This window comes from Tasmannia lanceolata, unplaced genomic scaffold (genome assembly GCF_043159265.1).
Source record: "Tasmannia lanceolata isolate RefF3 unplaced genomic scaffold, GAP_Taslan_0.1 ptg000015l, whole genome shotgun sequence".
Lineage (NCBI taxonomy): Eukaryota > Viridiplantae > Streptophyta > Magnoliopsida > Canellales > Winteraceae > Tasmannia > Tasmannia lanceolata.
In genome coordinates, this window is record NW_027518692.1 from 47353922 (window position 1) to 47372337 (window position 18416).

The 18416-nt window shown below is 39.8% G+C and overlaps 1 protein-coding gene across 1 annotated transcript; it reads right to left on the reverse strand.

Moving 5' to 3' along the window:
* Nucleotides 1-7656: 7656 nt before the first annotated feature.
* Nucleotides 7657-11143, reverse strand: LOC143891623 (trifunctional UDP-glucose 4,6-dehydratase/UDP-4-keto-6-deoxy-D-glucose 3,5-epimerase/UDP-4-keto-L-rhamnose-reductase RHM1-like). Its single transcript, XM_077396151.1, has 3 exons — nt 10986-11143; nt 8578-10162; nt 7657-8478 (listed from the first exon to the last, which is right to left on the reverse strand). Exons 2-3 carry the CDS (start codon nt 10147-10149, stop codon nt 8035-8037), a joined length of 2016 nt encoding a protein of 671 aa, XP_077252266.1. The 5' UTR covers nt 10150-10162; nt 10986-11143; the 3' UTR covers nt 7657-8034.
* Nucleotides 11144-18416: the final 7273 nt, after the last annotated feature.

Below are 18416 nucleotides of genomic sequence, written 5' to 3' on the forward strand. Positions count from 1 at the left end.
TTTTCGACAACTGCATCCCGTCTTTGGCCAAGGTATCAGCCCGAGAATTAGCAGAGCGGCGCCGGTGCACTAATCTAGGACGGATGATACGGATCCGGTCACGGATCTTGTCCAACGTGAATGAGATACTCCATGGTCCCAAACACCGATTTGAAGCCCATGCAGTGGCGTTGGCTGCGTCCCCTCCACGATGAGCGGTCCCAAGTTATGGTCAACGTACCATTTTAGTCCAAATAAGAACACTTTAGCCTCAGCCTCATTCGCATCACAAATACCTATCGGACCAGAAAAGGACATGATCCCATCCCGGAGCTGTTACGAATGACCCCGTTGATACCAGCGGGTCCTTGGTTCCCCAACAAGCTGCCATCATAATTAAACTTAAACTACCCAGCCGGTGATGCTTCCCATTTAGGAGTAATACATTCCCGATTGTGCCGCTCCAATACAACCGAAGACCAATTGCATAAAATATCTCCGGTCGAGTAAGGAACCGTCACTTTGGACTTAAACCACGAAATGACAGCGAGCTTCGTGTCCAGGGCAATGTGCTCCCAAGTATTCTCTTTGTTTTGAAAAATCCAATTGCTCCTCTCATTCCATATGGACCACAAAATGGCATAAGGAATTGACATCCACATCGAGTTACCTTCGCAACCGTCATAGGCAAACCCCCATAATTTTGGCAACACGGTTCTGAAGTACCGTAGATATGCCGAAGAACCAAATTATGGACATCCATACAGCGTACGCGTAGGGGCATGACAGAAGTAAGTGAACAAGGGTTTCCTCCACATTCCGACATAGGACGCACCAACTTGCCAATCAAATGCTGCGTCTTTTAAGAAGATCGCAAGTATTAATACAAAAATAAGAGACCGTCCAAGAAAAGGCCAACACACGAGGAGGAATGAAAGAACGCCAAAGCCGAGCCCGACTGACTAGAGCGAGGACGAGATTTGTCACAGATGCATTGGAAAAAGGATTTCACAGAGAAGCCCCCTTCCGAATCCGGGATCCATATCCACTGATCCGGTACAAAGGACGAGCAGTAAGCAGCGCATAGTGTTTGTAGAAGGCTAGTGAGAAGCACTATCTCCCCATCCTTTAGTTGTCGACAAAGCTGGATATCCCAGAAATGGTTTCCGATTCTGTTCTCCCAAACAAGGTAATCGGATAAAGTAGCCTCTTGATTTACGGCGAGCAAAACAACTCCGATAATGTGGTAGGAAAAAGTGTCATACGCACCTAGGGATCCCTCCAGAAGCATACTGCATCCCCTAGGCCCACTTTAAATCTTACTAGTGGCCGAAAAAGATCCCAAGCGACTTCCACTGATCTCCAAACTCCGGATCCCATGCCAACTGATGGGCTGCGACTCTCCCAGTCTCCCCACCCACTTCCATACTTTTCCCCAATTATTTCATGGCATAATGCGTCTTTTTCGACCCCAAATCGCCATAACCATTTTCCGAGCAAGGTGGTGTTTCGTCTTCGCATATTGCCAATACCAATGCCATCTCGCTTCGTATAATGCATCAGTATCATTGATAGACAATTAAAAGGCCTAGGCTTGCATCACTACTTCTCAATCTCCTAACCCTCCTTAGCTCCTCTTGTGCCCTACAAAGATCTAATACACCATTGCACCAAGCCATCAGCAGCCCCTCACATGCTTCGATCAATTTACATCAGCATTAAGGAAGCTAAAGCCAATGTGGGAAGGGCCCAATATCCCATCTTGGGAGAAGCAAGGATTGGTCAATGATCCGACACAAGTCTAGGAAGCACACTCTCTAGAGCCCCCACGCAAAGATAACACCATGGAAGATAAATCAGGAACTTGTCCATCCAGTTCTTGCACTCACTTTCCATTTCCCACACAGAGAGTACGAAGAAATGATACTCCTACCAAATGTCCATAATCAGCTCAATGATGTCACCTAATCTCCCAGCAAACCTTTCCCCTCTTCTTACCCATCTAATAATGTTGAGAGAATCGCTCCCATTGTCAGTTGGCACTAAAAATTGGGGGCACCGCCAGTTATGAACCAACCCCCATTCTCTCTCTCTCTCTCTCTCTCTTTATATATTTACTACAATAAGCTGGGATGAAAATAAGAGAGTTTTTTTTATTTTTTTGAAAATTACATGAGAATTACACATCACATTTTTTGACTTTTTTCACAAATGCACCCATTCAACTCATATAATTTCAATCTTACCCCCCTCCTCTATCTATCCCGTAGTTTCAAAATTCGTTTTTTTCTCTTTCTTTTACTAATTTCAGGTTTTCTTCATATTCCACCCCTCCACTCCCGTAATTATTTATTGCCACGTTTCCTGCTAATAACTCCAAGATAGAAACTGCCTTTTCACCATTAATTCCATTTAGAACCTTTCCAATAATACTTCCCAAATCTGATTCCCTTCCAATTCCATATTCCCTTTCCTACCTCTAAATGAATTGCTTATGCGCTACATGCTTTCAAGTTTGACTACAATATTAAACCCATTTGGGATTCATGGCCTGATGGGAAGCCGATTTTCTCATTCTCTTCTTTCCTTTTGTTTTTTTCCAGTACAATTCCATTCTTCCACTATTTCTTTCCACAAGAGTCTCAGAAGGGCCTTTTTCTTTTGTCTAACTGCAATTTGGTTTTGTTGCAGATGAATAGCAATTAGTCTACTGACTCTACTCAGATGCTCAATTTTCATGAATGGCAGATGAATAAAACCACCCCTTCTATGGTAGATATCCATGTTTAATGCTACTAATTTAATTCATATTTCTATCTGTATCGTAGATATCCATGTCTTATCTTAGAGGGAAAATAGTTTTGATAAAAATAAATCTATGACTTTTGTTGTGTTCTGTTAGTGTTAGATGTTTTATCAGTTTGATCTCACAATTGTGAAGTTAACACCTTCCATGCTCATTTATTGTTTTAAGATTTTTGTGTGTGAACTTTAGGAATAACATCACCAGAAATTGCTCATGGTCATGCCCTATTCTCTAAAAATCCACCAACGAAAGTGTTCTCTATCAAATTTTCTTTTGCTATTGAATGAGTTGTATGTTGTCCATATTCTGAAATACATTTGGGTTTTGTTAGGATTTTGTTATGGAAGCTATATGGGTTGATTATTTTGATTGTGTGGGCTTATGCTGGGCTTTTGTTTATTTTCAGTTTTGGAAACGGATTGTTGTACATATCTCCAACCGTAGCCGCCCCTAACAACAACTCTATTAGTAATGGTAATATAGTTTTTCCTACATTTATTCTTCCGAATGTATCTTCTACTTTTCTTTTTTTTTGAAATGACTATCTTCTTTTTCTTTTTTCAAAGAATTTTCTTGAATGGAAGGACTGCATAATTAGATATAGCCTAAATTGAAATAATGGAAGATGTTCTTAACTCCCTTGGAGGCAATTGGTAATTAACCTTGCTTCGTCTTATTCCCATTCTGAGGAATAAATAGAGAGCTTCTTATTTTGAAAGTCTTAATGTTGAAATATCTTTTGATTGCATGTCTTTTGTTTGCACTTTGCAATGTTTTTTTTGTATTTGGTATTGATTAATTCATGCTATACTGATGCTTTCCAAATCCATTGGTTAGATTAAAGGAAGATTTTACTCTTTTTATGAGCTCTCTACACTATCTATTAGAGTATAGGCGTATAGCACAGCTTAGATTGGATTGAATTTTGGTGGAATTGGGAAAACGGTGGCTGCAACTGTCCTCTGGATAACGGCTCTGTTTTTTGTGGGACAACATAAACAAATATGGCAAATTGAGATATATGTAATATTTGTTTATGTTTTAGTAGTTAATGTTCTAGTAGCATTGTAATATTGCGATTGGGAGATATGTAATATTTCCGTTTTTTTAGATGAAACCCCTTATTGACATTTTTCCATTTCTCCCTCTGATGGTTGCTTCTTCATATTCTTTTAACTGTTATTTCTTGCAGGATCATGATATATATCGACTCCTGCTGTTTTTTTCTTATTTTTCATAACCCGAATTCTGGATTTTTTTTTCTTCAAAAAATTGTCTTATCTTAAGGATATGTTGGTGCCTTCTAAAGCTATTCCTTCTCATTCAATTTTTCCATGTAAATTTTTAAGAAGATTAGAATTATAATATTTTTTTGTACTATACCCGGTACTTTAGGGGTTTGATTTTCTTGAAACTTCTCCTTCTAAAAAAATCCCTCATCAAAAGAGTATAGGCTTTTGGAAAGGTGCTAAGAAAAAATCGCAACTGCTTTCTTTTATTGTTGTTTCTTTTTTTGGCTATATTTTTCTTTAATCAACAGTATTTTCTGTTTCATTTCCATATTTTTTCTGCACATTCTTATTACAAATACTTTCCAGTTGTAGCTATGTTCCTTAATATGCTCGCTCTAATCTCCTATAATTTCCTCCGGTGAATTATTTTTATGGGAAATGTTATATTGTCAGATTTTATAGATGGGGATGCTGTTATCAATGTTTCATGGGTGATTCAGACGATGAATGCTTATCGGCAATATGGGTAGCTAGCTTGCTCTGGGTTTTGGTTTTGATTGGTTTTTTATTTTGGTTTTTGTTAATTTTTGTTGTGAGGTTTGTTGGGGAGTTTACCTGTACTCTGAGTTTTATTTTTTGTTAGTTTTTTATTCATGTTTTTTGTTAATTTATGTTCTCTTTGACTGTATCTCTGTTCTAGATTTTGTTTTCTGTTCTCTTTGGTCGAGATGAGTTCTCCAGCTGCAGGACAGATATTAGGAATTGTTTACCCCAAAAAAATTGGAAAAAAGAGTATACCCAAAAGGTCATTCATTCAATAGGTTCCCCGTCGGCCAATGAATTACTACAAGGATTGTTCCACTTTGAGGGATTCTTGGTGTTTTACAGATTTAGTTTCAAGAAATCCCACTAATGACATTAACAAAAGCACCCATCGTTTCCACCCCATGTAGGAAATGCTGTCAGTGATCCATTATTTTGATAAGGTTTCTCCATTTTACGTACACTTCTATAATTGGATGATAATATTTCTGGGAATTTTAATGACGCATTCACCCAAAGGATGATCCTTCCCATCAGAGACCTAAGAAATATAAATCAGACTCAATGGGAATTCAGACAAGATCATCGAGTTAGTAACATACTAACATGTACTTAGGCAATGACATATTTGCATATGTTTGATTACCATACACAGGATAATTTGAGGCAAAATTCAGGCTGATTACCATCCTTGCTCCAATGAAAAAGTTTAAGCATTCCCTTAATTTCCTGTTTGGATTGCAGGAAGAGAACATATTGTTGGAGAAAATGGACTTACTTTATGCTTTGGCCTTCACATTGGTTGGTGATTTTTAGCTTTAATGAGGACCTGACAGGGGAATTTGAGGCAAAATTCAGGCAGATTACCATCCTTGCTCCCATGAAAAAGTTTAAGCATTCCCTTAATTTCCTGTTTGAATTGTAGAAAGAGAACATATTGTTGGAGAAAATGGACTTCTTTTTGCTTTGTCTCTCACATTGGTTGGTGATTTTTATCTTTAATGAGGACCTGAATTTCAAAATTTCAGAGTTTCTGAATTTCAAAAAGCCTTTAGAGTGGTTTTGTCTTATGTGGAAATTTGTTGGGTGCTGGGTATCAATGTCATTTTTGTTTCTACTTCTATTGCTCTTTGTTCAAGTGTATCCTGCATATGCCAGGTGAAATGGGGCTCTTTTTTAGAAAAAAAAATAGAAGAATATTAACATTTCACTAAAGAAATCATTGGAAAAGTAAAAAATTATTATTATGTTGTTGTTGTTGTTGTTGTTTTTAATTTTACCCAAAAAATATTATTCATATTGCATTCTACACTTTAGGACCATATCTAAACATTAATAAAAGCTGAAAGGTCAAACATCATTTACTTTTTTTGCAATGGCTCCTTTTCGTTTAGACCGCCTCTAACATCATTTCCTTTTTTCTCTCTCCCGTGCATCGCACGGGTTTTCTACTAGTATATATATATGAGGAAAGTGTTGGTGAGCTTAAGCTCACCAAACTTATGGTGAGCTTAAGTGCCCCAATCACATGGGTCCCACATTTTCTGTGGTGATCCAAACCATTCATTTGCAAGGCTCTATCATAGATAGGGTGTGTACCAAAAATCAGCTCCATAGGATCTAACCCCTCCATTTGTGGAGGACAAAAATGGGCATATTTGTGGACAAATAATGTCTGTCCATTTTGACCTCCACAAATGGATGGGTTAGGATGATCCTATGGAGCTAATTTTTGGTATACACCCCATCTATGTAAGGGGCTTTCAAATGAATAGTTCGGATCATCCTAACAAAGTGGGGCCCCCATGTGATTGGGCAAGCTAGCTCACCATAAGTTTGGTCAGTTACCTCTCTCTCTCTCTCTCTCTCTCTCTCTTTCTCTCTTTATATATATATATATGAGAGAACATTTCCTACACACTTGTGTAGGTAAGTTACCTACACACTAGCTTAAAATACAGTGGGGGCCCACATTGTTTGGGTGATCCAAACCATTCATTTGAATGATCCTCACATAGATAGGGTGTCCACAAAAAATCAGATCCATAGGATCATCCTAACCATTCAAACTATGGAGGCAAAAAATGGACTAATTTGTGAAGGTTTATACACGTCCATTTTACCTCCACAAATCGTAGGGTTGGGATGATCCTATGGATTTGATTTTTTGTGGACACCCTATCTATGTGAGGACCATTCAAATGAATTGTTTGGATCACCCAAATAATGTGGACCCCCACTGTATTTTAAGGTAGTGTGTAGGTAACTTACCTACACAAGTGTGTAGGAAATGTTCTCTCTCTCTCTCTCTATATATATATATATATAATCATAAAATCTCCAATGCCAAGAACATGCCAATCTCCAGATAAGAATAGGAATGTATATGTTGCGTCATTACATAGAGGTTAATCATCCATTATGCCGAGTTTCTCATGAACGTCAAACGCAAATAAAACACCAATGCGCTTCTCAACAAAATGGATCATTCCATAATCACCATATGATAGGCTAACATGAACGACAGCTAAAAGACAGAACACAAGAAAAGAATTAACGGGTAAACAGAGACAATTTTAGCACTCGGTGGTACGAACAATTTTAGCAATCGATCAAACTTTACTGCCAGTTTCATAGGTTCCAGCAATCTTGAAAATAGGAATATGATTTATTTATTTTTTGAGAAATTATCTTTGAAGATAGGAATTGAACACTAAGAATTTATTACCCAAAATAGGTTGGCATAGCACAAATGGGAAGAGCCATTGACCACTGGAAAAGAATGGCATTTCATGCATCAAATCATCGAAAGCCAACAAAGTGCACTGTAAGGACATTGGGTGGAGAGGGGGATGGCATCTAGAGTGTTTAGAATAGAATAACTCCGAAGAAAGCTAAGGTCAATAAACCAGTAAGGTTTGTCTTAACTCCCAAAAGAGTAAGACAAATGCAACTATTGTCAGTTATACGAAAATGAAGTTTACTAGTGTCTCATCCAGGAATAGCTCATTTTGCACATAAAATGCATCCACTCTTTCAAGGCAAGAAATTGATATTAACAACCCAAATGCAGATAGTTGCAAAACCATCAAAATATAGATAGTGACGCAGGTAGCAAAAAGTTCATTAATCAATGTTAATGCAGCTTTGAGAAACACATGGGTTCATAAATAAAAATTCAAAATGATTATATGCTTACAATCTACGTTTACAAGGAACCACAACCAAAAGTTCCTCATAGGAAACAAAAACAATAAGCAAGCCCGAATTAACAAAGAAAGAAGAAAGAATTAGAACTGCCTAGAGAAATTATTCTAGCTCCAATACAATAATAATAAGAAAGATGATAATGATAACGACAATTAAATGGATAGGTACAGGAGGGCTATGAAAAACCCATTAGCTAATGCAAAATTCACAGTTACTCTTGAGGCATAGAATCATCAACAGCTCAATTTGCTACTCCGTCAACCCTCACACCTTCTTGTTGGGTTCAAAAACATACTTGATCAGTGAGTCCTTGATGGAGAGCAACTCAGGAAACTCATTCTTCAACTTTGAAGCATCCATCTCATTGTTGCTTCGAGCGGCAACAATGACTTTGGCCTGCTCTTCTAAGGTAAAGTTAGTCCACTTAAAGTCAGGATTGATATACTTCTTATACATTTCTAGAATCTCGTTATGGCTCACGACACCAGGGTTTGTGAAGTTCCATATACCCCTGCAATTCCTTTTTGCCATCTCTACCGTAATGGGTAGGAGTTCATCCAACACAGTCATGCTGTTTGGAATGTTAACCACTTTGTCATAACGGGAAATCTTTGTAATGAAATTGCGGGGATTGCTAAGGTCAGACGATATTGGCATTCTGACTCTAAGGGTGCAGACATTGTCATATTCCTTCAAAAGCTCTTCAACCTGGTTCATGGAACAGGGAAAGATATAAAATATCATTGAGCTGTTCAAATTTAAAATATAGAAAAAAAGAATTCATTTATTGAGAATTTCAAATGTTACCATGGCCTTGGTCTTTGAATAGAAAGAACCAGCGAAATTGGGTGTGTCTTCTTCCTTGAATCCAATGCCTGACCGCTCAGCGTGTTCAGAATCATACTCAAATATACAACCAGTAGCAAAGTTCATCATTAGCAGCCCCTTCTCCCTGCAAATGTCAGCCAAATTCAAGGTACCAACAACATTGGTACGAATTGTCTCTGGTTTGTGAGACTCGCACCAATCAACATTAGGTCTACCGGTCACACCAGCTGCATTAAAAACATGGGTTGGCTCCACTCTTACAATATCTGCTAGGAGCTGTGAGCGCTCCTCCAAGCGCCCTTTTCCATACTCAAAAGGTATACCTTGTTTCTCACATATCTTTCCAAGAAGACCCCCAATCCATCCAGTCCTACCATAAATCAAGAACTTCAAACCTGGTTTTTGACCAGAGCTACTGCTTTTTGAAACTGGAACCACCATTCGGTTCTGACTAGAATTACTTGAGACATCCACAGCCACTCCACTGGCATCTTCGGACCCCTCAAATTGTCTTTCAATCCCAGCCATCATCAACATTCTTGGATGAGGCAACAAAGCCCCAGAAACATCGCCCCACCAATCGGGATGGGTTGTGTACCACTCCATGGTCTTCTTCAAGCCCTCTTCCCATGTGGTCCGTTCTGACCACCCCAAGTCCTTCAGCTTCTGATCCTCCAAGAAGTACCTCTGATCGTTAAATGGTCTGTTCTCAACAAACTTAATAACCGAGTCAGGATCCAATGAGAAAAGCTTACAAATATTCTTAGCCACATCGATCACTCTCCTTTCTTTCTTAGTCCCAATATTATAAACATGTCCAACTTCTCCTCTGTGTAGAACAACTTCAAAAGCCTCAGCAACATCCTCACAGTAGAGATAACTCCTTACATTCGATCCATCCCCGTGGATTGGAAGAGGCTTCCCTCGCATGGCCAAAAGAATGAATTTTGGAATTAATTTTTCAGGAAACTGATTGGGCCCATAAACATTGTTACCTCTAGTAGTTATGACAGGTAATCCATATGATCTTCCATATGCCATGACAAGCATTTCTGCCCCAGCTTTTGTTGCAGAGTATGGGTTTGTTGGGAGAAGCTGAGAGGCCTCGTGGTTCCCAACAACGGCGTCCTCATCAGTCTCTCCATAGACCTCGTCCGTGCTCACGTGAATGAACCTCCTGATCTGGCCAGTGACTTTGCAAGCTTCAAGAAGGACATGGGTGCCATAGATGTTATTCTTGGTAAACTCAAAGCTGTTACCAAAGGAGTTGTCAACATGGGTCTGGGCTGCAAAGTGCATTATAGTGTCGATGGACTCGGTGATAAGGAGAAAATTGACAAGGTCGGCACTGCCAATATCACCCTTAACGAACTTGAAGTTAGGTGATGATCGCGAGGGAAGAAGATTCTTCAAGTTAGAGCAATAGTCAAGCTTGTCAAGGACGACAATCTTGTACTCAGGGTAGTTTCGGATGAGCCGGTTCACAACATGGGACGCAATGAAACCGGCAGCCCCAGTGATGAGAATGTTCTTAGGTGTGTATGGCGTCATTTTTAATCCAGTTCTGCAGATTAAAATTTTAAATCAGATGCAGACAAGTAGTAACTGAGATCTCAAAGCAAACCCCAGACAAAAATACTGGTATATAATAATGGTATATAATAAAATCCAAATAAGGAAACAAATTCTTGAAGTGAGTTAATCCTAGAAAATGCAAAGTTAAGGAATAAATCGAAGCAAAGTACAATCAAGATACATACAGCTGATTAGATGCAAAATTAAACTAGATTTTGGAAAGAATTGAACTTTTGAATCAAACCCAGAAGAACAATACATGTCCGATAAGCAATAACACAAAGCTTATTTTATGAAATTAAATTAGAATTGTGGGCAAAAAATAAAATTTCAAGACCTGCACCAAAGAAATTAGACACATTAAAAAAAATATACAATGAGATCCAGATTTTTTGTGCAGATCTGACCATGAGCCACAAGCAAAATCAAATCAAGAAGGGATACTACAACATGTATGCATTCTACACCAATTTCGCAACTGAGATACAGATCTAAGCCTATCGATTATTTTCCTTTTATTTCCCGAGATCTGTTTTCAAAAAACGAAAAAAAAATCAGAAAAATAAGACAACGAAGGAAGGCCGATCAAAATAGCAACCAATTCAAGGTAATTAGGGTAAAAAGTGCGAAAAATCGAAATCTTAAGGTTTGCGTTATTGGATCTGGTAAAAAAAAAAAAAAAGTAAAGCAAAACGCGTTCATTCAAAGGAGACAAAAAAGAAAAGTAAGAAATTTCCGATTTTTATAACATGTTGCGATGAGATCTGAGTATGAAAAAACAAAACAGAAATCAGAGAGAGAGATTGACTTACAAGTATCAGATCGAGATGGCTCCGAGATGAGACTGAGTGAGAGAGAAACGAAAAAAAAGAAGAAACAGACAAGAACGAAGAGTTTCGGGCTGATGAGCTCTACTTATAAGTGCAGATCCCATGATTTTCTTGTTTTTTTAGAGAGAGAGGGGGGGCGGGGGGTGGCCTCGAACAATTGGGCCCAAAAAGATTTGTTTGACGACGGGATATGGCACGTGTAAGAACCTTCTATTTTTCAGGACATAGGAGACCGTGTAAGCGTGCTGTATTTAGTTGACGGAAATATCCCTACTCTTTCACCTAAATGACTTAGGTGATGAAGATAATTTAGCCGTCTATTATGGTGTTGTTAGCGGCAATCTTTTTATTTCTCATAAAAAATGTAATTACATTCCAATATTCCATCAATGTGGAGTAGATAAAGCCCCACATACAAGGTAAGGGGGAGGTAGTATTCTACGTATGTACAATACGAGAAATTATATAATTTGTAGCCGTATACCAACTAATCAAAGGCTTCTGTAAAGGGAAGCACTTCGTTTCACTTCCTTGAACTAGCCAAAGGAAAAGTACCAAGGTTCCGTTAGTGGTTTTATCGTTTATCGTAGTCTCACGGTTAACGGATTCAGCTTTGGTGCGGAGGGGGAGCTTAGCTTGCAGACATAGTCTGGATGAGCGGGGGGCCTTTATCCTTTTTTTAGGTTCGCTAGGATTCTTATTGGTTGGAACTTCCAGTTATCTTGGTAGGAATTTGATATCCTTATTCCCGTCTCAGCAAATAATTTTTTTTCCACAAGGGATCGTGATGTCTTTTTATGGGATCGCGGGTCTGTTCATTAGTTCCTATTTGTGGTGATTGCGGTGCAATAGAGTTGTAATTCACTAGTTATTCCAGACGCTCGCCAAATCTGAAAAAAACCAGAGGTTATTTGTATTCCTCGGAAACCACCCCCCACATCACCATTCAATATTTCTTGACCCACTATTGGCCAAACCACCTGGGCACTGGGTCCGATGTGAGTAGGATCGCTTAGCCACGCTTCATAGATTCATTTACTACCGATTTTACCAGATCGAAAATTGATAACGTTCAAAAAATTGATAGACACAATGTCACATTCAGTAAAGATTTATGATACATGTATAGGATGTACTCAATGTGTACGAGCCTGCCCCACAGATGTATTGGAAATGATTTTTGAAAAGCATGGTACGGTCCCACCATAGCATGATCCAAACCGTCCATTTGTTGCACCACAACGTAAATAGGTTGTGCCCTAAAGTTCATTTCAATAGGATGATCTTAGCCCTCCGATCTATAGAAGTTTCCATAATGTGTAGTCCCTCAATAGAATGGAGGGCTAGGATCATTTTATGGAAATGTTTTCTCTTTGAAACACAACGTTGTGGCCCATCAAATGTACGGTTTAGATCATCCTATGATGTGGGCCGTACCGTACTTTTTCAAAAATATGGGTTTATACGGCCACACGTCGTATAATTTCTCTGTACAATACAACCAACGACTCTATATTTTGGTTTTTTCTTTAGATCTGGTGGGACATACACAGAACAACGGAATAAGTACTCTCCACCGACAGAGTAAATGAGCTTTCGCTGTGTTTTTATGGAGGTAGATATGTAATCGATGCACCAAAGGATGGTAGGGTATAGCTAGTTTACGTGTATGCACAGCCAGCATTCACCTTCCATAGACTCTAAACGGCATCGGAAGTTGGTTTTTCTTTAGATCTGGTGGGACATACACAGAACAACGGAATAAGTACTCTCCACCGACAGAGTAAATGAGCTTTGCTGTGTTTTTATGGAGGTAGATATGTAATCGATGCACGAAAGGATGGTAGGGTATAGCTAGTTTACGTGTATGCACAACCAGCATTCACCTTCCATAGACTCTAAACGGCATCGGAAGTTGGTTGCCCCCTTCCTTGCAAATTCCCCGGGGGTTGGTAGCTAACACTTTTCAAAAACTACTGTACGGCTTACACTATAGGATGATCCAAGCCGTCCATTTTGTGGGCCACAGCCTAAATGGGTTTTGCCCCAAAAATCATTTCTATGGGATGATCCAAACCCTCCCATCTATAGATGATTCCATAATGAGCAGTTCTTTTATAGATCAGAGGGCTAGGATCATCCTATGAAATGATTTTGGGGTGTGGGGAATTTAACCGGGTAGAACTCACCCCTAAAAGCTAGCCATTAGAGCGAGGGTGACCATTCCCTTATAACCCATCCCCATCCATTTCACTTATCCAATGTGGGACTATTTGCTTTTGCATGGAACCCCAACAATCTTTCCCTCAACGCAGAACCAACGTGGATAATCTCGCCCCTCAATGTGGCAGCATCGTGGGACCACAAGATACTACACCGGGTTTTCAAGATCTTCCTTGAGGGACATTACTACCAACGGAGGCAAACCGGGAGCCAAGAGATGCTACACTGGGGTTTCCAAGATCTTCCCTAAGGGACATTCCCGCCAACGAAGGCAAACCGGGGTGACCGCGCCCTGAGCTTTCACACCATTTGTTGAGAAAATTTGCAGTGCAAAACGATCTGATCGTTCACAAATTTAACATAAAAAAATAAATAAAGTAATAAATCAAGCCGCAAGATGAACACTAAGATTTTACGTGGTTCGGCCACACCTATTCCACGGGCCAAAAACACGATCTTCCACTATGAGAAAAAACTATATACAAGATTACAATGGATTAACCCACAAACACGCAACCCTATCCTTGTTCTCCCAACTCAAGACATGACAGTGCTGATATCATTTCCCCTACAAAATATGTTTAAATTTTACTCAACAAACAGTTTGGCACTCACAATCGGTAACCGAATTAGGACAAGAGTGGCAAATCGCCTCTTCACAGGTTAGTAATCTTGTTTCCATTATTGCCAATAACCAGTACTAGGGGTGCAACTCGGGTCGATTTTTGGGAATTCGAGTTGAGCTTTTACCTTAAAATAAGGTCGGGTTTGGGATGATTCCTAGTCGTATTTTAGCAAAAGCTCAACCCGACCCGACTCAAGTTGCATCCCTTATAACCACCACCAACTAATTCACATGCTTGAACTTTTAGGACTATTCTTTTGGGATTTTGAGTCCAAAACAAATTACTAGATTTAGAATTGAAATCAATTTGTCTCGAATGATCTGGTTTGGACTCAAAATCAATTCTAAAACTCCAAAAAGAATCTGTTCTTTAACAAGCTAGCCAAAGCGACACGTCAATGTGTGTGTGTGAGAGAGAGAGAGAGTGAGAGATTTTAGAATTTTATTATGGCTTGAAGGTCTTCCCTTGACCCAAAACATATGAAATCAATACTAATTAGCCCCTTTTATCAAGTACGAGGGGTTAGCTTATCTATACTACTAGAAAAAGGCTCGCGAGGACATTTTTGTTAGGTACCTTATCGATACGCCAAAAGCCCTAGAGCTGATGGAACGCGTTAGGCATAGCCCTTTAAACCTGTCCCATACCAGGTTGGGTCCCACCCAGTCCCATACCTAGGCGGGCCCCCACTTAGGACCTTAACATACCAACACGCTTTTGCACCCGCCATCCTCGGTGGCCCACTCTGTGACGGCTTTCACTTTGGCCTTTTTTCCATGTAGCCCTTTTCACAGGTCACTCGAAGTAACGGCTTGCACTCTGGCCTTTTTTTCAGGTAGCTCTTTTCACAAGTCGCCCCTTCCGTGACTCAAACATGGGACGTGGTGGCTACTTTGATACCAAATGTTAGGTACCTTACCGATACGCCAAAAGCTCTAGCGCTGATGGAACGCGTTAGGCATGGCCCTTTAAACCTGTCCCATACTATGCTGGGTCTAAGGGTGTCAATTTTGGCTCGGGCACGGAGGCTCGCTCGAGCTCGGCTCGAATCCTTAACGAGCCGAGCCGAGCCTAATTTAGGCCAGGCTCGGCTCGTTAAGAATTTAATATATTTAAATATATATATTATATATTAATTTATACATTAAAAGGGTTGTCCAGAGAGTGAAAGGCGAGGGGGGCAAAATATGTCACTTCATTTTTGGAACCCCATTTGTTACTAGGACCACCCCCCATAGTGTAAAAAAAGTAGTCAAATTACACTAGAAGGGCTGTCCAGGGAAGATGAGGGGTGTGAACATAATATAACCCGAGCTCTGTAAGGCTCGTGAGCCGCTCGGGAGCCTGGCCGAGCCTGACCGAGCCCGAGCCTGGTTCGAGCCCGAGCTGAGCCGAGCCGAGCTTTTGAGCTTAACGAGCCGAGCCGAGCCTGGCCAAGCTCGGCTCTGCTCGGCTCGTTTACACCCCTAGCTGGGTCCCACCCAGACCCATACCTAGGCGGGGCCCCACTTAGGACCGTAACAGTTATCGACCCAAAACTATGGAAATCAATTTTAATTAGCCCACATAAAGAACCAGAAAAGGGCTCTTGATTTTATCTGCATGACTGCATCATTAAGTGCAACCGAATTTACTTTCTGAACCGATTTTAAAAGGTTACCGATGCAATAGATAGAGAGGGAGTTGGAAGGTTGTCTTCCAAAGGAAACTTCGGCCTAACTCCGGATTTGGAAGTGAGAATGGACCATCGGAAACCGTGGCAACCACGGGAAACGTACATAAAGTACAAATGGTTCTAATGCAAGATTTTTACCATGAGATAAGATTAAAGCTAATTGCAAATTGGCTTTAATAATCTTGCAGGACTTGGTACATAGAAGATATTTTGGGGGTCTAAAAAACAGCAAAAAATTCCTCACTATGAAATGGCAGACCAACGAGGCCAACGGTATCTAAGAGTGTTATGCACATAGCCCTGGCTCTAAAATGAAAACATTTGGTCGAACAAGACCAAAACGACCAGGCCGAAAACATTAATGGTACATTTAGGGGAAATGGAATTTTTGAAAACTGAATAGCCTCATAAATACTGATTTCTTTCCATGAATTGGCCTTCTATACACTAATTTACAACAATCAAAGTTCACCACATGTACCAAAAGTTACTTTTTGACAATTTCCCTTTCAAGTTAATGTGAGGGAAGTGACTGCTGGTCTCTCCCCACAAAAACTAATTTGCTTGGTTTTTTTTTTCCGGTTATAAAACCGGTTTCCATATCATTACTCAACATTTCTTGCAGTCCTCTGATCTATAGATGGTTCTCTTGCAATCCAAACAGGCTCTTATGACATATATTAGTCCAAATTGTATGGGACTCTGTAGTTCAGTATCTCCTGTTGTTATATGGTTACATTAGTTTGGCAGATTTTTTGGTTGGAAGAGATCATTGTTTAGAAACGGGATTTTTGTATCGCAGGTCTAGGACTGATGACGCGCATAACATTTGCATGCTGATTTAAAATTTTCTTATGGAGTTTTTATATGGTGTCCTCATACACCCAAAAAGGTCAGTTGTGCCAGCTTGAATAGGTGATCCGAACCATTGATAGGCCATGGCCTATCATATTGAAGGGTTTATGATCGTCCAACAACCCCTATTTTCAGGGCAGGAACAATCAAGGATGTGCCCACTAAAATAATGGTTTACATCATCAATGGAGTAGACAGGAGAAACAATTTGGGTAGAAACAGTGATGAAAGACTTGAGGGCTAGGAACATAACAGAGAACATGGCCTTGGATAGGAGAGGGTGTAGAAATGATCCATGTAGATGAACCCAACTAATGTCAGGATTAGACTTAGTCAATTTGAGCCGGATAAATTCTTTCTCCTTCATGAAAATTTAAAAGATTCAATAGCTCACCCAAACTAGTTTTGGAAAAGGCTTAGTTGAGTTGAGTTGGGTATCATCAATTCAAGTGGCCCCAACTGTTCAATTTGAGCGGCAAAAGCACTGCATTTGCATGCATCATATTATCTACTACGTCAAGGAGCTTAGGATATGCAACCAGGAGACGTAATCACAAATAAAAACTCGGTGTTCAAGCAAGAATACTAGGCCAAATGATATACACTCCTTTAACGATGCTAGATGGAAAAGTAGATAGATCACACTAATATCATTTGTGGACCTAGATTTGCTTACCATGCGCTTCTGCTTTACCTTAAATTTTTGCTGATTTAATGTAATTGTCGATTTGCCCCCACTTTTTGTTAGATTTAATCCCTAAAAGCCAGTATACTTTGTTTATGTTATGATTTCACTATCAATAAAAGGTTTCATTTCATGGCATCTTTAGGTATTATCTAATTGAATATGTGAATGTGCTTGTTATTTGACACATTTTCGTCCCTAGGTAGCAAAGTGGGATTGAACCTAAGACCTGGAGGATGAAGAACAAAGCTTGAACCATTGAGCTAGAGGCTCAATATGAGAGACGCCTTATTGATCATAGTTGGACCACCTTTTCTTTTTCATTTTTGCATATTTTTAAATTGGAGTGTTAAATTAAATGGCGCCTTTGAAAAAGCCCAACAAGAAGGATGCCCCATGAGATTAATGTCACCCAAGAAAAATGTAAAATTGAAGAAGATATAGATGCACTTGCATGACCAAGGGACTTATAGTCAATAGTCGCCGGAGAAGTGGGTGTTAGTAAAGGCCCCAACGACCAGTCTTGTGTCAAATTTTAATAGGATGGTTAAGATCATTTAGATGATGTGATTAAAAAATTAGATCCACGTACAACAACGGATCACACCTACCAAGAAAAAGTATTTTGTTTTGATTCGTAAGACCATAAGGGAGGAGAAAACACCCACAATCTTTCCTTCAGTTCGCAGTCCACCAATCCACCACAAACCATAGAGGTAATATCAAAGATAAGGCCTTATTCATTTTGGACTTTCAGAAGGGATTTGCTAGGGTCTATCGCAAAATGCCTTTTGCGATGGACGCCAGCAACTCCCCTTTCAGAAATATCTCCATTTAAAATGCAATGCAATTACCAAAGTAATGTCTGGATTTATAAAAATCTAGCATTAGATGCCTTGATCAAGCACATAGTAATTAACGTACTAGATCGACCCAAAAATCGCAACTCAATAATATGAAAATTTCTATGCATACACGATAGAAAACCAACCGTGCTCATAGCTTCTGCTCATCGTCGACTTTGTACGTAGAAGGTAGTGATGGTTCGAGATTATACATATAGGCTTCAGATCAAAAGTTTTAATGATGGACGGTCCAGATTTTGTTGAGAATTGCACACAAAAGGAGGCTAAAAGAACATTTTGGCCTCTTGGCCTCCGTCCTTCTCTAGTGTTTTTTTTTCATCAACACCTCCTGGAGTTGTATTCACTGCACTGCCGACCTCACCTCCGATTCAACTAGGGGTGCGTGCAACTCGGGTCGGATTCAACCTTAAAAAAGGCCGGATCGAGTCGGGTTCGGTTCGGGTTGACTTTTCCCAACCGGGGTTGAGTTCATGTCAAGTTCGG